The 22719-nt window shown below is 38.6% G+C and overlaps 1 protein-coding gene across 1 annotated transcript in view; it reads right to left on the minus strand.

The window, feature by feature from the left end:
• Window positions 1-22719, minus strand: part of CHD2 (chromodomain helicase DNA binding protein 2) — a 123496-nt gene that overhangs the window by 39629 nt on the left and 61148 nt on the right. The window contains exons 17-26 of the mRNA XM_065871891.1: window positions 18231-18393; window positions 17742-17894; window positions 15175-15246; window positions 11982-12131; window positions 11081-11229; window positions 9967-10063; window positions 9447-9539; window positions 7173-7343; window positions 6057-6232; window positions 525-566 (exon numbers count right to left, since the gene is read on the minus strand). Coding sequence (XP_065727963.1) covers window positions 525-566; window positions 6057-6232; window positions 7173-7343; window positions 9447-9539; window positions 9967-10063; window positions 11081-11229; window positions 11982-12131; window positions 15175-15246; window positions 17742-17894; window positions 18231-18393 — 1266 coding nt within the window. The remainder of the gene's footprint in view (window positions 1-524; window positions 567-6056; window positions 6233-7172; window positions 7344-9446; window positions 9540-9966; window positions 10064-11080; window positions 11230-11981; window positions 12132-15174; window positions 15247-17741; window positions 17895-18230; window positions 18394-22719) is intronic.

Below are 22719 nucleotides of genomic sequence, written 5' to 3' on the forward strand. Positions count from 1 at the left end.
TCACGTGAGCTACCACTTGGTTTCACATAAGCTTGCTCCTGCAAAGACACTTTCTCTACATGCCTTAATTGATCCTTCCAACAAGAACCCTCCGACAGTGACTGACGACTTACTTTCCATCATAAAGAATTTGACTTGGAATAGTCCACAAAAACAGACTAATTTCAAAAAACAGAGGAGAAAGGGTTCAGCTTTCTTTATTAACTAAATGCGCTGTCTAATAACAGTAGCAGGTGAAGTGCCCCAAAGCTATTTGCACTAGGTTTGTTTCTTTGTGCTCACTTTCCTTTCTCTAGCCTACTTTCATTCACTGCAATGTTCCTAGAAGCGAAGTACAGTTACATGTACAATATGTTTCGTTGATCTCCAAGTCATCTGGAGCAGGTGAGTAAATTAATGTCTAAAAGCCAGGCTGTCAAAAGGTGCCAGACCTTAAAAATGGAAAGTAGAACCAAAAAAAGAAACCTCTACAATACGGAAGTGAAAAAGAGGCGGATAAGGAACTATTATATTACTAAGCTTACCGTTCAAGAGGGAGACCAAACTTCTTATACGCCTTGATGAACCTAAGAAAATAATCAATAAATCACATTAAAAAAACAGACTTCAGCTATATTAATGCAAACACATCCTGTGATGAAATATGAGCCATAAAAACTGTCAAAAAGAGACTGGGCCCAATCCTTGCAACTGCCACTAAATGAACTAAAGGTGGCCTTTGAAAATGGCCAGCTTAAAATAATGAGTGCTAAAAATCTATTCAAACCAAAGATTAACTTTATTCTCAGTGACTGGTCATGAAACTGCTTAGCGACATAATTGAGAATGGTGACTTAACTCTAGTACTATCATTTTTAGAAGGTACAAGTTTATGGAGTTTAATACATAATAAATGATTTAAAAACCACAACCTCTTATAATAAAATCCAGTACAGTTAAGTGGTCTATTCAGTCCATTATTGTTACTTTCAATTCCACAGTGCAATATTTTCCGTTACTTTCTGGTCAATAATACAAATATAAGGTTTTTAGGACTGCCTCAAATACTTTTTGTAATGAGGCAAAGTAAAATAAACATACGATTTTAAACTTTTTAGGCAAAACTCTTTTGGAAACTCTGACTCCTTCTGCCAAACATTGTCTCCAGCCAAAACTCTAATCTATCCTTCCACAAGTCTCTAGCCTAAACCATGCTATATGCCAATCCATGTTTAATCCACTCCCCTCCCTACAGCCAACCACTAGACTTTCACTAAAAAAGCAAGATGCCATGATATATCAAGGGCATCACTGTAACATGCCAAACTACCCGGTTAGATAAAAATGAAGGGAGAGATACTATGGAGAAAAAAAAAGCCAAGAGAGGGCACAGCAATTAAAGAAAATGGGGATGAATATAACAATAGCTAAGAAACAATATTAAAGGAATAGCATGGATTAGGAAAGTACTATATGTGAAAGCAAACGTGAGAATTATTCCTCCACTCTACATTTCTTCTTCTTGATATATACTGAAATATTTTACATCTGAAATAATATGCCATTTGTGATTACTTCAAAATAATATTGAGACAGAGAAGCATTCCAGGAATGGTGGAGTAAGGACCTCTGAAAATCCGCTCCTCCGTAAAAGCAACAAGAACACTGGCAAAACTGTCAAAATCAACTTTGTTAGAATGCTGGAAATTAACCAAAGGCTTGCAGCCATCTTATGAGCATTTATTCAAGAAAATGGCTGAATCTCAGTATGAATAGTGAGCTCTCTGGCATTTTGACTTGCTCTGCTTCCCATGCCCTCTCCCCAGCTCCATAACTGCCTTGAAAACGACACCTTCCCAACTACTGCAGCTGTGCAAAGAAGCAACACAGCAGCCACTAGAGGGAGCAGAACAGGCCTAGAGCTCCCCAAAAGCTCTTTCCCCAGAGAACAGTGCTGTTTTGACCTGACAGCACCCTGAGAAGCTCCATTCTCAGACTTGTCTTCATTTGACCTGACTCTGTATGAAAAACACTGTCTGTAGTTCATTGGTCAAAAAACAATTAGAGGCAAAGTTTAACACCACAGCTGCCTGAGACAGCATTGTAAGTTGGCAATATGAACAGGCTGACCAAAAACTGCAATGGAAAAACCTGGGGGAAAAGATGTGCACAGGGGTCTTTGAAAAGCTCAGGCATATTCCTGGGTATCTAGAAGGCTGCATATATGCAGGGCTATGTGCAGGCACAGAGAAGACCTGAGGAGCTGTGAATCTCTCACCTCTGGCTGGCATTGAGGCTCTGCACAAACAGGAACTGAAGGCTAAGGCAGAGCTGTAAACTGCCTACCAGAACATTGAAGACATCCCCAAAATACACAAGTAGCCCTTCAGCAAAGGCTGGTAGATTTACTGGTTGGTAGACTTAAGGTGTTTAAGGAAGTCTCTGTCCAATCATTAGCTGACCACTAAGCTAAATGAGCAGAGACTTCAAAAGACAGAGAAGACAGACTTTGCAGAACTAGTCCAGAAAAGTTACTAGCAACAACAACAAAGAGCAAACACAAAAAACTCATGCTGGCAGGGGGAATCTGATTTCCAGACTTGCCACATTGTATTACTTAAAATGTCTAGTTTTCAACAAAAAATTACAGAAAACAAGAAAGTATGGTCCCTATACAGGGAAGGAAGATGGTTTTCAATGGAAATAGACCCTGAGGAAGTCCAGAAGTTGAACTTATTAGACAAAGGTTTTAATCAACTATTATAAATATATACAAGAACTAAAGGAATCCATGTCTGATGAATTAAAAGAAAATTTGAGAATAATATATCACCAAATGGAGAATATCAACAGAGACAGAAATTATATAAAGGAGTCAAATATAAATTCTGGAGTTGAAAAGTACAATAAGATGAAAAAAATCACTAGAGAGGCTCAGGATTAGATATGAATTAACAGAAGAAAAAAAATCAGTTAAAAGATAGGTCAACTGAGGGACTTACTTCTCTGGTGGCACAGTGGTTAAGAATCTGCCTGCCAATAGAGGGGACACAGGTTTGATCCCTGGTCTGGGAAGATCCCACATGCTGAGGAACAGCTAAGCTCATGCGCCGCAACTACTGAAGCCCATGTGCTCTAGGGTCCGCGTGCCACAACCACTGAGCCCACATGCTGCAACTACTGAAACTCGCGCACCTAGAGCCCATGCTCTGCAACAAGCCACCACAATGAGAAGTCCACGCACCGCAATGAAGAGTAGCCCTCCTTCCCTGGTGGCGCAGTGGTTGAGAACCTGCCTGCCAATGCAGGGGTCATGGGTTTGAGCCCTGGTCTGGGAAGATCCCACATGCCGCGGAGCAACTGGGCCCATGAGCCACAGCTACTGAGCCTGCGCATCTGGAGCCTCTGATCCAAAACAAGAGAGGCCGCGACAGTGAGAGGCCTGTGCACCGCCATGAAGAGTGGCCCCTGCTTGCTGCAACTAAAGAAAGCCCTCGCACAGAAACGAAGACCCAACCAACACAGCCAAAGATAAATAAATAAATTAATTAAAAAAAAAAAAGAGTAGCCCTTGCTTGCTGCAACGAAGACGCAACACAGCCAAAAATAAACTTAAAACAACAACAAGAGATGCATTTAAAAAAAAAAAAAAAAGGTCAACTGAGATTATCCAATGTGAAACACAGAAAAAGAATAAAGACTAGCCTTCAAAAACACAGGAGAAATTAAGACATTCCTAGATAAATAAAAAGACAGAATTTGTTGCTAGCAGACCTGCCCTGAAAGAAATACTAAGGAGAGTACTCTGGGCAGAAATGAAAAGACATGAAACAATAACTCAAATCCACATGAATAAAAAAGAGCCTCAGGAGGATACCTGAGTAAGTAGATAAAAAGACAGTGTATATGTATTTTTGTCAGTAACTCTTTTCTTCTCCTAAATGATTTTAACTATCAACTGCATAAGGCGATAATTATAAAACTGTGTTGGTGGGCTTATAAAGTATAAAGATATAATCTGTGTGACAATAAAAGCACAAAAGAGGCGGAAGAAATGTACCTAAACTGGAGTAAAGTTTTAGAATACCACTGAAATTAAGGTGGTATTAGTCCAAACTAAACTGTTCTAAGTTAAAACATTAAATTATAATCTCCAGGGGGCTTCCCTGGTGCCACAGTGGTTGAGAATCTGCCTGCTAATGCAGGGGACATGGGTTCAAGCCTTAGTCTGGGAAGATCCCACACGCTGCGGAGCAACTAGGCCCGTGAGCCACAACTACTGAGCCTGTGCGTCTGGTGCCTGTGCTCCTCACCAAGAGAGGCCACGACAGTGAGAGGCCCGTGCACTGCGATGAAGAGTGACCCCCGCTCACTGCAACTGGAGAAAGCCCTCGCACAGAAACCAAGACCCAACACAGCCAAAAATAAATTCATTAAAAAAAAAATTATAATCTCCAGGGAAACCACTAAGAAAATAACTTTTAAAATATAAAAGAAACAAGAGAATTAAAATAGTATACTAAAAAATATGTAATACAAAAGAAGGCAGTAATGGGGGAATAAAGGAACAAAAGAGACCCAAGACATAAAAAATGCAGACATAAATTCTATCTTATAAGTAACTGCATTAAATGTAAATGGTTTAAAGACTTCAATCAAAAGGAAGAGATCAACAGAATGGATTTTTAAAAAACACTTAACTATATACTACCTACAAGAGTTGCAAGCTAGATTCAAAGACACAAATAGATTGAAATAAAAAAGGAAAAAGATACGGCACATACAATACCAAAAGAGAGTTGGAGTGTCTACACTAATATCTAACCAAGTTATAAACTTTAAGACATAAATTGTTACTAGAGACAAAGAAGGACATTTTATAATGAGAAAACGGTCAATTCATCAAGACAACAGATTATAAAGCATACACACCTAACAGCAGAGGCCCAAAACACATGAAGCAGAAACTGATAGAACAGAAGGGAGAAATAAACAATACAGCAATAATAGAGCCTTCAATACCCCATTTCCAATAATGGATAGATCAGGCAGAAGATCAATAAGGAAATGGAAGATCTGAACAACAGTAAACCAAATAGACTTAAAAAACATCTATAGGACACTCCACTCAACTGCAGCAGAATATACATTCTTCTCAAAATAACACTGAGGGTAGGGGAAAATAGAAATATGGCACACACACAAGATTGACTACAAACTCATAATGGTTAAAATAATACCCGGGGAGGGGGTGTGCTAATATTCTATCAATGTTTGTATACATTTACATTTCTCCATAATAAATTAAACAAAGAAAGAATAAAAGAACAGGTATAACATTTAGTGGGAAACAAAGACCTTGTGATTTCAAATACTGACCTAAAAGGACTATCTGATAATAGTTAAAATTTGGGTTAGACCATAAAGTTAATCATTTTCATATTTTCTACTTTCTTCAGCTTTTTAAAAAAATAACATGGCAGCTAGGGGAAAAGTGGTTTGGAAGCAATAATTTTAGATTTTTCTGGAGGGAAAAGGGGTGTGAATCAGACACCAACAAATGTGTAGTAGTACTGACATAGAAAGACACCTAAAATTGGTTATAAGTGACAAGAAGCTGCAGAACGGTATGTTGTATATACCAATAAACCAAACTGATATCAGCACTAACACTGATGGAAAGTAAACTGGGGTTATCTGTACTACTTTAATTTTTTATATGTATACCATTTCTTTTATACACATTGATACATATGTATGTATGTATTTATTCATATTCTTCAATAAAAACAAAAAAGAAAGTTTCAGCCCAAGTTTACCTCCAACAGCCTCTTTCCTCTTGGCTGGACTTTCTTTGTGAAATGTTCAGAACCCAGAACAAGAAGTAAACAAAAAGGGAGAGCTCAACTGAGGAAAACCTTGGAGAAGGGAGAATCATCCTGGGGCCTTGGAGCATGACTCAGTCCCCCTTGCCTTCCTCTGACCTCCCTGTCATCAATGTCAGGGATCCATCAACCTGAGGCTTACAGCATGTCCTTCCAAATGTGAGGGGGAAGGAGAGCAGAGCCCCCACTAACCTCCGGATCTCGGCATCAGTGAATCCCTCCACGAGGTCCTTCCGCACACTTCGGGGGCGCCCTCTGCGCTTGGGCTTCTTGTCGTCATCAGAGTCATCTGTCTCACTCTCAGAGGCAGAGGATCTCTGCGCCTGCCTCTTAGACTCAGTATCAGAGTCACTGTCATTTGTCTGAGCCTGAAAAGGCAAAGTCACTTTGTAGCAAGTGCCAGGTCCAAGAGATCTAAGGACTAAGACCAGCCCATCTTAACTCCTTAATATTCAGAACTTCCCATCGTATCAGGCAAGTCAATTTCCCTTTAAGAAAGAAGGAGGCAGATGGCATGTGATGAAAGAAGACCTGCTTGGGATAGTCACTCTGCCAGAGACATACTGTAACGTCATTAAGTAAACTGGAATAAAAATATTTGGATTGTGGCTTCATGCTTACTTCCTTGGGCAAATTACTTTACTTCTTCATGCCTTTGTTTTCCATTTTTGTAAAATGGGGAGAATAGTACCTACAATACAGGGTTTTCATACGAATTAAATGAGTCAGTAAGTGGAAAAGCACGAACTTATGCCTGACATACAGGGAATACTCAGTGATAGCTACTATTAGCTAATACTGATTTACTAGGATCTCAGACAAGCCTGAGTCTGTTATCTCCAACAACTGGGTAATAAAACAGTCTATCTACTTAAATGTTGTTGCAAAAATCAAATTAGATAGTGCCTATGATAGAGCTTTGAAAACTGAAGCACCTTTATATAATCTCTTACTAAGTATTTATGCCAAGTGCTATAAACAAACACTTAAAGGTGAAAAGAGGTTTGACTCTGAAAGTCAAAGGCCTTGCCAATTAGAACCAAACTCTTAGACTTACTGGTTCTAATCTCAAGGGCAAAATGTAAACTTCTGTCAAGCTCAAATCCTGTCCAGCCATCTCACAAAGAGCCAATCTGCAAAGATCAAATGGCTCACAGGTATGCGCGTGAGCCTTGTGCATTTTTCCATTTCCCTCTGCTAGGTTTCCTATAACTCTACCCTGGAACCCCCCACACAACCGGACAACAACATAAGGTGAACAAAATAAGAAGTATCAATACTTCCATATCTTTCATGTTACTTGATCACCTTTTTAGTGGAACTCCGAATTCGAGGCAACATATAAATTTCTTCCAGCTCTTTCTGCCTCTCTTCCTCCTCTACTTTCTTCCTTTGCTCCTCTGGAATGATCTCATCCCAGTCCTTGTGAGGACGCTCTTCTAGTTCTTCTTCATCCTCCATTGTTGCGAAGTTGGCAACCTTAAAACAAATGGACAACCCATTGTCTGACATTTCCCTATTTCCCAAACACCATCTACTAACACACCAACTCAAGCACTGTTTTTAATCTAACATGCTATGAATGATAATAGGACTCCTGTGATATTACATAATCAAATAATCAATTTTCTACTTAACGCCCCCCCAACAAAATCTACTTGCCAAATCCTAAAGTTCATCAGAAATTTTACTGAAAAACAGGGAAAGATATAAAGCTACAAACTGCCTTATTATAAGTTTTATTGAAAGATTTGCTGTTAAATCATACACACTTTCTAATGTACTAATTAGAATTTTAGATTTATTTAGATTATAACATTTGAAAACCTAATACTAATCCATTACAAACTTACAGTCCTATATATTATAAATCGCTACTGAATAGAGAGCTCATTTGAAACAACCCGTAACTCAAAGCAGTAGCTATTGGTTACCTTATTCATTTTTATCAAAAGTATAGAAGCTAAAGGTCTGTAACAATTTCATATGCTCCAAACTGCATGTTAGTCTTAGGAATAAAAACAAGAACACAAAATGCAAAAAACTGAAACAAACCTGGAAGAATATTCCATTTATTTAATATCAAATATTTAATATATTTAGACCAGGACACCATCATGAAGATTACTTCTGTTTAAGAAGGGAGCAGTAGCCATAGAAGTGAAATCCAGTTGAAACACTAACAATTCACCTCCATCCTCTGCATCCACAGACACATTAACTCTGATCCTAGAGCTCTGTAATCCACTCAACTCCTTCCTTTTTCTTCCACTAAGACAACTTCTACCTGTGGCCAACCTTGGACTTCATCACAAAATAATGCTTCCTTTCAAACACTTCTTCCTCAGCCCTTATGGGTCTACCACACATAACCATCAATGTAAACTCCAGGTCTCCCCTGCTTCTCTAACATGCATGGAACCAAACCATGATGAATCCATTCAACCAAGTTCTCACTGGAATCTGGGAAACTTTTGCCACTTTGATGACTCTTCGATGCCTCCCAAGCCAATTCTCCCACCTTGGGATGGCCAACTGATTCAACTTCTCTGACCTCAAGTATTTCTGGAGCAAGTCATATGATCCTGCTGACTGGCTCTAATGTGAAGCCCCCATCTTCTAAATTCAGCTCTATACCCTAAACCAAGTTCCTCCTGGCAACTCCTGGCCCCTGGATGGGACTATCCCAAATCTTTTCCACTTCTCAGCAAACACCTCACTTAATTTACTGGTAATTAAGGTCACCAGTTGGAACTCCTACATCTTCTCTCCCCTCTATTCCCTGAAGTGTATACTTTCCTTTTTCTTTCAAAGGCAAGTTCCTCCATCTGTGCTTTTGATTATATCTGTTCCAGTCTCCTCCTGGGCAATGTGCAACCAAATTTTCCTTCTTTCCTTAGAACCTTCAGTATTTCCCTATTCTCAATTTCTTTCCTCAACCTAGAAACGTGGTAACACCTTTAAAAAACTTTGCCTTCCTTGATCCTTCTATCCTCATAAATTACTTTCACTGTTCTCTTCACTAAGCTTTTTAATAATGTCTATACTCAATGCTGTCATCTCCTACTCATCAGGTACCCAGCTTCTGCATTTAGTCCTGATCTCATTTAATTTTCTATCAAATACCACTAACTACCCCATAACTGTCCTTAAAAAAAAATCCCACAAAGTCAAGAGCTTCCCAACTGTCACCTTCGATTTTCATACCTTTGACCTCTCTTTCTTATGATTCTATTAATGTCTCTCCCACAACCTCTCCACCCCTCCCAGAGCTCCACACTACCAAGTTCTCCACCTACCCCACTGACGGCTTATTCTCAGCCCTTGTCACAGCGACTTCTTTTCCTCTGCCCACTGAATCTGGGCAGGATGGACCACTTCAGTGGTGACCCTCATGGGGAGGACTATATGGTCTATACCCACATCATACTTGGAACTCTAGAGAATGATTTTGAGGGGTATGAGTCAACTTCGGTAAATAGAAAAGCAGAGTCCCTTGCACCCAGAAAGTACTGACAGGCATTACTTATTATTGGTTCATGAATCAATGCCAAAGACTTTCTCAGACAATGATTTTCATACCTTAAATTGTGACAGAAGCTCATCTGTTGCACTTGTTGAGACTTCATTCTCTCTGGTTTCAGCCAAGCGCAAAATTTCATCTATATCCATTTCCTAAAAGAACAAGAGCAACACAAACATGGTAAAAAGGCAAGCAGTGGTAAGCATTTACTGAAAATGGTGCAAATAAGCCAACTCTCTTCTCTGATATTCCATTTTCTTTTACACTCTCAGTTTCATGTCCTTTACATCTAATGTTTCAAACTACTATTTATACAAATGATAAGATGAAACTTCAGAAATTACGAGAAATAAAATTGGAATAAAAAAAACCAAAGACAAAATCCTCAAATGCTTTTCTCATTCTTTCCTAGTCAATTTAGTAAGAGCTTTTAGCCCTGTAAGAAAAAAAGAGAAACTATGTTCTGCAAGTAACTACTATTTCCTTATAAAAGCCTCAGACTCAGAATCGCTTCCAGACAATTTCAGACTCTCACAGATGATACTTATCAAGAAATTTTTTTCCCTTATTGTTGACTACCTGAGGCTCTGATTCCTCCCCTTCGAGTTCTTTGAAGAGATCCTCTGCTCCAAATTTCAAAATCGCTGTCAGCTCTTCTTTATTAAAAGGATTTGAACTGCAGAAATAAAATGTAGTTGTAATCTTTTAGGAATGTCAGATAACCTCTATGGAGTTCTAAATATCTATTCTTCATAAAGAGGTCAAATTACTGGTGAAGATATAAATTCTTCCACAAGAAAAATGATCTCACAAATATTTCATGTTTTTTAATCCACAGGATGAGTCTGCAGTGGTAAACCTAACGTAACAAAAGACTAAGAAATCAAGTATTTTCCTGTTGATTCATCTGTTACATGGTTAAGCAAGAAAGATAATTAGCAACATGAGAGAAGGGAGTTCTCTCTTTGTCCTTTGACTCAGAAAGCTATCATTCACCATGAATTTTCAAACTCCTCATCTCTGGTCCAAAATAAAAGAACAAGCTTTTTCTGCCTAGTTTCCTCTTTAATGGAAAATTATTATCATCTAATTAGGAAGGGCTCATTTGATCTCACCTGTAACACAAGTTCTAGGACTGCCTCAGAAGATACTCAACAATTTGGTCAAAATGTAAACTCTCTAAGAGAAATAGTTGTGTTTCCAAATAAAGCCAACTAAAACTACTTTCCTTTTATAGCCTTCTGTTTTCAATAGGAAAGATAATCTCCACACAAACATTTTTACCAAGAAATAGATACCAATTCAATCTGGTGCATTCTCACTGCTGAAAAGTCCAAGGCAACATTGTGCCAGGATGAAAGCCCAATGGGGAGCACACAGCTGCCACTGCTGCTGCTGTGTCATATGTCACAGGCAGAGCCAAAAGCAAAAGGCAAGAGAGGAGGGCAGGAAAGAAAGAGAGAGGGCACATAAGAAAAGAGCTGATATGGAAAAAAAAAGAACCCGAAGAAGAAGGAGAAACAGGGAGAGCAAAATAAAATGAAAATGCCATCTTCTTGCAGTTTTGGCTTGGCCTTTCCCAGGTAATTAATGGATTAATGTCTGTTGTAAAGCATCCTATTAGAAAAATGAATTATACCAAATGTCAACATAAAATTGACTCTGCTACCTCTCCCATCTTTCTGGCACTTACTTGGACCTTCCAGAGTTGTTTTCCAGAACTGTCCGGCCAGTGGTATCCATGCGCTGAATCACCAGATGGTCCAATACCATCTTCTTTTTGGCCCGTTCTATGATCTCTTCCTCCACGGTCCCCTTTGTAACCAAGCGGTAAATATTTACCTGTGGGAAAAGGAAATGTTATGCTTATGCCTGATCACACATACAAAAAAGTTACCTCTGCCTAAAACCAAGGGGGAAAATAAAAAAATATTTGTTCTCTGCTATGGCATACCACTTGTAAGCCATCCATCCAAGCAGACAGCTTAAGTATTGTACATGCAATATTTTTACTATTTGCAGCACGTTACATTCTTAAATAGCCTCTAAGGAATTATTATAGCCTTGTTCTAACAATAAAAATGCTGCTAAAGAATGATCTGTCTCATTGAAACTGAATCTTTGGCCACATATGAAACTTAAAGAGGTACCCAGTACTAGAGCAGACTTTGAAATTCATCTACGAAGGAAACAAGTGTGTACGTTTCCAACATACCACAGAGCTAATACTGGTCGTGTGTAATAAAAGTAGACCATCTTGAACAATGTTAGAATATTTAAACAACTTTTCCATAATAAAATAGATAGAAAATTTCAATTCTAAGTCTATTCATCATATACCTTTGAGTAAGCCAGAAAGTTACTGGTGATATACTTTTCAAACAGCAAAAGAGAATAGTTTCATATCTATAAGCTCATCTCAGCCCCAAAGACAGCTTCTCTGTACTAATTAACAATCAGACATCTACCCTTGGGGAAATGAAGACAAAACAGGAAAAAAAAAAAAAGGCATTTTACAAACATCCTGAAAGGGCTGAATAACCTCCCCTGCCCCCTCCGCTCCAAGCCATATCTAGAGGCCCCTCTCCACTGACCTGCTTCTTCTGACCAATTCTGTGGGCTCGGGCTTGTGCCTGCAAGTCGTTCTGGGGGTTCCAGTCAGAATCAAAGATGACAACTGTGTCCGCTGAAGCCAAATTGATTCCCAGGCCACCAGCCCTTGTCGAGAGCAGGAAACAGAAGTCCTGTACACAATGCAATATACTACTTTATGCAGTGGCCTTCTCAGAAACAGTTTCACAGTCCAATAAGCCCTTATACCTGGAAACCCCTGCAGGTGTGAAGAAAAGTGAGATATGATGGACAAACTTTATGGAGGCTACAAGAATGTCAGGGACTTGATGGCAGAGTGAATTTTCATTTGATTAAGAGAGAGTCAGTGCAATGAACTAAGGAGTAAAGTAGAATCTGATAAGGCAACAGGAGCAAAAGAATTGGTGTTCTCTCCTGGCTAAAACTAGTATACAAGCAGTTAACAGAAACCAGACAAACTTAATTATCATGAGGATCGTTTCAGCAAGTTGCTTAGATACTTATTTCCTGGGTAAAGGTGGATTATGCCATGTAAGGCAGTCAGTATGAGCAAGGAGACTTTATTGGGTAAATGTCCGTTCATTTGTTAGGCTGGTGAGGAATACAGAAACATGGTACTAAGAGATCGCATGACTGAACCACTGGACAGCACAGGATCCTCAATCACCACGGAACATGCACAAAGAAAACCAGAGCAGGTGTGGCCAAACAGCAGTGTGTGGGAAAGACCCAGGCACTGACATATTCCAGTTTCCACAGCAACGATGATAGAGACCAGGCAGGAACAGTACACCAGCCTGCATCTGAGTGCTCAGAAAAAAAATGGGCAGGAGGCAGAGAATAAACTCTGAGCCAGAGAAAACCAAAGCCAGACAGATTTCTATTTCCAGGGAATTTGGTCATGTATCAAAGACTGACACCTTTCTGGCATGGAAATGGCACTCAGAAACTGGTAGTTCTGAGTTACACTTTGATAAATGGGTGTATTTAACACATATACACAGATGCAATGAAAAGGTCTCCACATTCTAAATAACAGTCACATTCACCAACATTATGCCACAGAAATAAAAATGGAGAGAGCTGTCTCACAAGAGCTTTAAACAATTCCAGTAAAGAACTGATTAACAGGGGGGCTGAAGCATAGTCTGTGAGCCTTGGCGGAGATACCAAGCAACACCACACTCTGAAGAGAAGCCTGCAGGTGAACACTTGAGAATAAGACACCTAAAACTTAAATGAAATCTGGGGTCTGAATGATCATAACAAATATTTTCAATGTCACTCTTTATCAAAGACAATATGAATTATATTAAGATATTTGTGCCTATTATCAAATGATAAAATGGAAATATTCATACATAAACATTATGAATATAAATTGTTTGGAAAGAGTGATTTAGCAAAATGTATCAAAAATCTTTTTTATATGCTCATATCCTAGCTTAACATCTGAGAACAATAAAATGGTCAAATAAATGATGGAACAGGCATGAGAAAATATTAGAAATTAGTTTTTTTAAATATTTAATGACACAGGAAAATGCTCAGAGTAGAATTTTGAATGAAAGGCAAGCACAAAACTATATGCAGCATGATCCCAACTGGGCAAACATAGAAAGAAACAAAGGGTTTCTTCCAGGATGAATGGAAACGCACCCAAATAATGTGAATAGCAAGCTTTCTCTGGGATGGAAGTTTTCTTCTTTGTATAGTATTTCTTCTTTGTACTCTTCACCATCTTCCAAATTTTCTAAATGTGTTTATAATACTTTCCCCCAGTAATAAAGTAATTTTTTAAATTAATTAAAAAAAAAACTCAGAGTTGCAGAAAATGGTAAAGAATCTCTACTCTATATCTAGCCATCGGACAGGGGAATCAACAGAACTACGAAGAAAGCCACTTTAGCTTTTTCTTGAGAAAGGGCGATATGAAACATTCAACTCACACTGTGTTTTAAACTAATAGTAGGGACCACAAAACCAATCTCAACAAATACTGAAGAAGAGAAACAGGTAACACTGATGGGGTGCTTGCTATGTACCAGGCCCTGCGCTCAGTGCTATGTGTGGAGCATTGCACTTAGTCGTCACAGCAGGATTATGAAGTAGGGCATCATGGTGCTTTTACAGTTGAGAAAATAGGAAGGAGAGAGAGGGGGATGGAATTAGATGGTTATCAATGTTTTTAGTAATTACATTCCTCTTCTCCTTGACCATTCAGAGCCTTGGTCCTGAAGAGATTAGTGCCCAAAATTCCTCAAGGAGAACTAAAATTTTAGGCTGGAGAAATAGGCAGAATACCATAGTCTAACTAGGCTTATGTGCTATTCAAGGGGCAGGAGTCATACCATTCTGGAGTGACAGACAGACATTAAGAGTGTTCAAAGCTCTTGAGAAAGCAGAAAGTTAAGCCTGGTCTATCTATACAGAATAGTGGCCCAGACTTCAGAAGCTCTAACGTTCTCTCCAAAACGCTTCTAGTTCTACCTCTGGCCCTCACTACGGCTTTCTTAACTCCTCACACCACTATAGCCTTACTTACACTAAACTTCTTTTCGCCTCTTCTCTCACATCCCATGGTATTTAATAGTTTGATATGCACAAATTACAAGGTTACCACGGTTTCTAACTTGTCCTAAGTGCTCTTCCACATGTACCTTAAAAACAAAATACTTTATAATGCCAAATTCAAGTTGGATACTTAACAGATTAACCAATGTTGCTATTAGCCCAAGCAAGGGAATTAAGTCACATCCTACCGGGGTCCAACAAATCTGAGACATAGCAAATATACTTTTTAAGACTCAAGTCACCAAAAAAAGTATAGATCAGAACCTTCTGATGTAACATACATGTCAAAATTAATCCTACCAGCCAGCCTTCCCCAACCCTCGCCTTGCGGTTCTTCTAGGCCCAGAAATTTGGCATCTGAAAGCCACCAGAGAACCCTCAGTTGATACCGGGACTACTCTGTCATTAATCCAGACCAGGGGAGATAAACAAGCATGCATATGCTTTTCTGGATTGACAAACAACAAAATTAAGAGGCATCTTTAGTGATTTCTCCTTCCCTTATCAGGTAGGAGAGTTGCACTGTGAAATGTTTCTGAAACAGAATACATTAAGCTAGAAAGGCTTTCCCCTTGATACAGAGCCCAAGCTGCCCAAATAACAAAGCCATGCATGCTATACCTCAGACCCATCTGCATTGAAGTGGTCCAGTGCCTGTTTTCGGATTTCTCCCTTGATGGAACCATCCAGACGCTGTAAAAATAAACCATAAGAAAATCATAAGGTAGGAAGATCAGCTACACTCAAAATAGAACACCAGACTTGTAACCTTCATCACTCCAACACCCACTGAGTAAAAATAACCAGAACACACTGGCAAAGTGCTGTCCAGGGGCTGTGCTTCAGCAGCACACCCAACTTTGCCCCAAGCTCTCCGGTTACAAACTCAAGGTCAGAAGCTTCTGATTCTAAGGGCCATCTAGGTTTATCCAAGGATCAGAATGGCCACCAGGACATAAGGAGAAAGGTGGCAACCCAAGCTGTGCTTAGAGGCTTTGTCTGCTTCTACATCTGTGGGTACCAAAGAGATTAGGAAATAGTACCACTGGTCACCTCATAATTAGCTCCTGCAGGAAAATGGTGCTCCTTAGCTACATGGCTAAAAGTTGCCCTGTTATTAAGTGCTCCATAAACCAAAAAATTATTTACATAATTTTGTTTGGAAAACATTTTCCCATAATATTGAAAACGTTAAAATTAAGTGAGTCATATATCCCAGCTTTTCTGAAAATTACACTCTAAAATCAGAGCAAAGTGTTCAAACAGCCAAAATGTATCTTCAAGAGAGCCTCTGGCATTTACTAGCACATACAATTCTTACATTATTAGACTATATGTCAGTTCTACGTCCAAAACCATGTCACCATAGAGAAACCATATAATATGTAAATCCTGAAGAATTACTACTTGTACGCTGTATATAAAGCATTTCTCACTCTTCAAAATCCATTTCACATTACTTCCCCTTAATCACCACTTGAGATAAACTACATCATTTTACCGAAGGCAAAACTGATCAGGCAGATGTCAGCTGACCAGTGATCAGTGACAGGGGAGGGGTGGAGTCTGTGGAAGGACCTACAGCTCGGCGCTCTGTCCACCAAACCCAGGGCCACCTGATCACAGGTAGAATCACACACGGGAACCCCCTTTCTTCTTTCTGACTACCAACTCTACTGAGAGCCTTGACCCAAAGATAAGTCTAAACGGCAGGTTCACAACCAGTATTTGAAATGAGAAAACGCAAATGCCCTCTTTTCAATATTCTAAAAGAAGACATTAGGCATGATAACCTGAGTGGACACCAGACTACTCATTCCCTAGAGAGAAAAGTAATGTATTCTTATTTTACTTGATACCCAAATGAGCTAGACCTGAAAGCTCCCAGGGGTCAGATGTACTGAGAGATCACTGACTCTCTGTACTGTGCTATTTTTGGTAACAACCACAGTATTTAACTATATTCTAAGACAACTGCTGAAAGACCACACAAAGTATTGTGGATATAACAACACCTTTCAGGGTATGCTGAAAGAAAACTTGTTACTGAGTTTTAAAGCTTGGCCTTCTTAGAGAGAATCACTGACTTCAAGTATCTTCAGTATCAGCATAACTGCATGAGTCCATCCAAAATTAAAGAAAATATTTATTTAATGCAAGGCAGGGCTTCCCTGGTGGCACAGTGGTTAAGAATCCACCTGCCAACGCAGGGGACACGGGTTCGAGCCCTGGTCCAGGAAGATCCCACATGCTACAGAGCAACTAAGCCCGTGCACCACAACTACTGAGCCTGTACAATAGAGCCTGCAGGGCACAACTACTAAGCCCATGTGCCACAACTACTGAAGCCTGTGCACCTAGAGCCTGCGCTCCGCAACAAGAGAAGCCACTGCAATGATAGGCCTACGCACCGCAACAAAGAGTAGCCCCCGCTCGCCGCAACTAGAGAAAGCCCGCGTGCAGCAACAAAGACCCAACACAGCCAAAAATAAAATTAATTAATTTTTAAAAAGAATCAAGGCATTATAAAAATATTAGGCCAGAAGTCAAGGTAAATTGCACACGTCTATAAATAAATCAGAGATAAGTTTCCCATTGTCTAACACGTAGAAAAATATTATGCTGAAGAAACTTTTTCCCCCTTATTTTTCTCATCTTACAAGAGATTAATGAATGAAGACAAAAACCCAAAATTATAATTCTGCAAAGTATATTCAGGGACGAGCAAGGTTTCAAGTATACTGTTCTCCTGAGTTCCCCAGCCTCACGGCCAGGGTCAGCTTCCTTTGGGGTGAAATATAAAACACTGTCACCTCTCTTTTTCTTTCTTTCTTAGGATTTGGGCTTCTGTCATCAGGTTCACACTTCCCTCCTCGCTACTTTTACCACAGGCTCAGAGATGTAACATACCATCTAACAACACTTCTCTTGCCCAATTTTCCTTTCTCTAATCCCCATCCCTCGCCCACCAAAAAAGAATAACCTCCCATGATCTTGTTCATTACAGGGTAACCTAAAGGCATGGAAGTAAAAATTAAGACCCGCCTGGAACCTTAATCTCAATTTGTTTCAAACAAGAAAACTCTTGTTTTCTCCTTTAGGATAATTTAGCAAGCAAAGCATACAACCTAGAGGGAGGGAGTGAGGAAAGGAGGAAGGGAGAGACCCCAAGTACCAAGCATCCTCACCTGGAAAGGATAGTGCTTAATGGTCAGGTACTCAGCCAGGATATCCAACATTCTCACCATCTGAGAGAAGATAAGGACTCTGTTCCCTCTTTCTCGAAGTCTTGTCAACAGTTTGTCTAATAGAATCAGCTTCCCACTGCTCCTGATCAAGGACTGAAGATTGAAAAGACATTCTAATCAACATGTTCAAAAGCGTACTTCAATCTGCCCTTCCTCTCTAATAAGAGTTCATATTTTTAAAATCATCTTTAAGCTTTTGGAAGACTTCTGCAATCTAGCTGACAAGCAATTCCTAAAATGCTCTTTACCTAGTATCTGTGACAATATACTTTCCAGATTTTTCCTAGCTATTTGACTTTTCTCACCTGTTTTTAAAGCTTTTGATGCTTCTTGAAATTACCAAGGAGGAAAAGGAGCATTTTGATAAAAAGCATCTATAGAAACTAAAGTGTCTTTAAGAAAGCAATTACAAACAAGGTAAGCACACACCAGAAGAATCTCCTGTCCATTTTCCCTTTCGTTTTCTTCGGGAGGTTTAATGAGATAACAGTGGTTGCAGCACTTTTTCAGTTCCATCACAATATTAAGGAAACCAGATGTGCTGCCTCTTGTTCCTTTGGCAAGAGCCTTGTAATTTCTAGTCAGAATCCATCTGCAAATTAAGATAATAATGATATTATTAGATTCAAAGAAAGAGAGTTGGGGATACCAGCAGATTATAAAAGGAAATAGTGTTACTGAGGGTGGGAGATGGCGGTGGGGGTTAAAATGGCAGGGAGGGATGCTTTATTTTATATCTCCTGCCACCTAACCAGGAACCCTCACACATCTCCAGTCAGATTCATACCATTAATCATTCTATTGGCTATTTCAACCTGGATGAACACAGGAATATTAAAAGAAAATAATAGCAACAAAATAATATATTCATAGAACATATATTACATATATGTATTTTATATAAACAATGACTGTCACTGAAGCAGTCTTTATTGTAGTATAAAAGTGGAAATTAAGCTGTCTCAAATTAGAAAGTCAGTTAAATAAATTAGATATACCAAAGATAGAAGCTACAGGGACTTCCCTGGTGGTCCAGCAGTTAAGACTCCACGCTCCCAATGCAGGCGGGCTGGGATCCATCCCTGGTGAGGGAACTAGATCTTGCATGCCTCAACTAAGAGCCTGCGTGCCACATCTAAAAGATCCCACATGCTGCAACTAAAAGATCCCTCATGCCGCAACTAAGACCCGGCACAGCCAAATAAATACATAAATAAATGTTAAAAAAAAAAAAACATAGAAGCTACATATCCATTTAAACTGTTGTAAAAGGGTATTTTACATAATACAGTGTTCATAATGAGTGTGTTTTATATCCCAGTTTGAAAATATTAGAACTGCTTTTTCTCTGAGTAGTGAAATGTCTTTACACTTTTAGCAATCACACTTTTAGGAATCCATCTCAAAGAGGAATTCTCAAGGATTCTCACCATAGCACTATTTATAAAAGTATTTGAAACTATCCAAATGTATTTGAAACTATCCAAACGTCCATCACTAGGAGACTAGTTGAATAAACTATGCTACAGATCCACTATTTAGTTGTAAAAAGGACTGTCTCTATAAACTACTATGGAGAGCTCTCCAGCACAGCCGATTCCCATCACTAAGTGAAAAAAGTAAGGTATAGAAAAATGCATACAGCATGCTACCACTTGCACAAGGAGGCAATAAAAAAAGTTAACATCTGCTTATATTTTAAAAATGAAAAAATAAAGGAAAGATAAACATTAAGATTTTTAAATATAAAAGCAATTATTACCTAAGGAAAAGAGGGACTAGAATGGGGGAGACAAGGATAGAAGCCAGATATCTCTGAACATGCCAGGCATGGCAGTTTTGCCTTCGGAACTCTATAAATATTATAAATAATCATGAACAAAATTAAACAAAGCAATCTCTTAAAAAAAAAAAAAAAACACTAAAATGAAGTACATAAACTACTGTATCCAGTCAGTACCTAACCAAAGAGAAGAAAAACCATCTCAAGTGCTTTAAGCCTCTTACCATTTCTAGTGGGATATACCTTTAAAAACAAACAAAAAAATACTATTTTAAAAAACCTTAACCTGTTTTTGTTCTTCATCTTGCTAGTGGTAATCCTGGCACCACTATTTTAAGACTGTGTGTGTAGTGTGAATTAGGCTGGTGCACTTGAGAAGTCGAATTTTTGGCATGGGTATAAATTCATTAAGGTCAAATAAAATTTCTGTAGTACTATTTAACTGGACAAAATTTATGATGTATTTTTAACTTTAAAAACAAACATATTTCCTAACTCTGTCCACTTTAAAGACCAGTGAATAATGTCCACTGCAGGTGCAAAGAGAACCCCCAGTGCCGTCTGTGACCTCCAAATATCATTTTCCAATGAAACAGATGTGAAGCTTTTTGGCTGACTCTAGTTCTGGGGCAGGAAATGAACGAGACGAATCTGAGCATTTTATCATTCCAGAAAGCAAAGATGCTATCAACTACAACTTGGATTTTGTCAAAAGAACTTGAACAAGCTCCCACTGGCTAAAACTGGGACCATTAGACCATGAGTATAGATAATAACTGCAACAGAATAAAACACAAATAAATATGTTTACTGATGAATCACACAAAAATATTCATAATCATACCAATAAGTCTCATTGGTCAAACCTTTGAAGGAAGATAGATAATCCATTTTTTCTTTTGAAAACGTCAAAAATTCAACATGGATGAACCTTGAACACATTATGTTGAGTGAGATAAGTCAGACAGAGATAGACAAGTAATGTATGCTATCATGTATATGTGGAATCTAAAAAAGCCAAACTTGTAACAACAGAAAGTAAAATAGTGGTTACCAGGGGGTGGGGAGTGGGGGATAGGACAGATGTTGTTTAAGGGTACAAACCTGGAATGGGTAGTAAATAATCCCTAATGCACAGTATAGTGAATACAGACAACAGCAATGTATTATATAATCATCAACCTTGCTAAGAGACTAGATTTAACAATCCCAACCACTAAAAAGGGATCATCATGTAATATGATAGAAGGGCTAATTATCACTACAATGGCCATCAGATTAAAATATATAAATGCATCAGATTAACATGCTACACACCTTGAACTGTACAACATTATATGTCAAATGTACAGTCAGCCATCCGCATCCACAGGTTCCACACCTGCAAATACAGAGAGCCAACTATACTTTGCCACTTTATGTAAGGAACTTAAGGATCCATAGATTTTGGTATCCGAGCGGAGGGCCAGGGGGGTCCCTGGAACCAAACCCCTGTAGTTACCAAGAGACAACTGTATTTCAATTTAAAAAAACAGTAAATAGATGAAAAATTTTAAATTCGAAAACCAGAAAGAACCATGCATTTATTCTGTCTTTCCTATATGAACTGTTCCTCATTGATGTGGGGAAGTTTCTTTTAACAGAAGTATTCCACCTAATAAACAAAGGAGTAAAAAAAGTTGAATATTACCACTTTGTAATCCCTAGTGAATTAATGATCTAGGCAATGCTCATCAACATTTGCTAATATCACAAGAAGACAACCTCCTATGATAGACTGCATTCTGTGAAATACACTGATTCTTGGTCTAACCAACCTTTACACTTATCTGTGAATGTAAAGGAAACAATGTGTTCTCAGGAAAATACTAAATGATGCCATGGAGCTGGAATGAGCAAAATCCAGGCTGTGAAAAAAATTTATGGAACACAAACCCAGATTCTTCACTCAAAAATTTACAAGGACGGAGGGAAAAATGACTTAAAATAAACTTAAGAGATATATCAACCAATCATAATGTATGGAGCTTACTTAGATCCCAATGCAAACAAGCAAAATATGTGTGTGTGTGTGTGTGTGTGTGTGTGTCTAGGACAACCAGGAAAACGTAAACACTCACTGTACATTATACAAAGAAAACATATTAAAAGCAGCAAGGGAAAAACAACAAATAACACACAAGGGAATCCCCATAAGGTTAACAGCTGATCTTTCAGCAGGAACTCTGCAAGCCAGAAGGGACTGGCAGGACATATTTAAAGTGATGAAGGAGAAAAACCTGCAACCAAGATTACTCTACCCAGCAAGGATCTCATTCAGATTTGATGGAGAAATTAAAACCTTTACAGACAAGCAAAAGCTGAGAGAATTCAGCACCACCAAACCAGCTTTACAACAAATGCTAAAGGAACTTCTCTAGGCAAGAAACACAAGAGAAGAAAAAGACCTACAATAACAAACCCAAAACAATTAAGAAAATGGGAATAGGAACATAAATATCGATAATTACCTTAAATGTAAATGGACTAAATGCTCCCACCAAAAGACACAGATTGGTTGAATAGATACAAAAACAAGACCCATATATATGTCTACAAGAGACCCACTTCAGACCTAGAAACACATACAGACTGAAAGTAAGGGGATGGAAAAAGATATTCCATGCAAATGGAAACCAAAAGAAAGCTGGAGTAGCAATTCTCATATCAGACAAAATAGACTTTAAAATAAAGAATATTACAAGGGCAAAGGAGGACACTACACAATGATCAAGGGATCGATCAAAGAAGAAGATATAACAATTGTAAATATTTATGCACCCAACATAGGAGCACCTCAATACATAATGCAAATACTAACAGCCATAAAAGGGGAAATAGACAGTAACACATTCACAGTAGGGGACTTTAACACCCCACTTTCACTGATGGACAGATCACCCAAAATGAAAATAAATAAGGAAACACAAGCTTTAAATGATACATCAAACAAGATGGACTTCACTGGTATTTATAGGACATTCCATCCGAAAACAACAGAATACACATTTTTCTCAAGTGCTCATGGAACATTCTCCAGGTTAGATCATATCTTGGGTCACAAATCAAGCCTTGGTAAATTTAAGAAAATTGAAA

This window comes from Phocoena phocoena, chromosome 2 (genome assembly GCF_963924675.1).
Source record: "Phocoena phocoena chromosome 2, mPhoPho1.1, whole genome shotgun sequence".
In the NCBI taxonomy this organism is placed as follows: domain Eukaryota; kingdom Metazoa; phylum Chordata; class Mammalia; order Artiodactyla; family Phocoenidae; genus Phocoena; species Phocoena phocoena.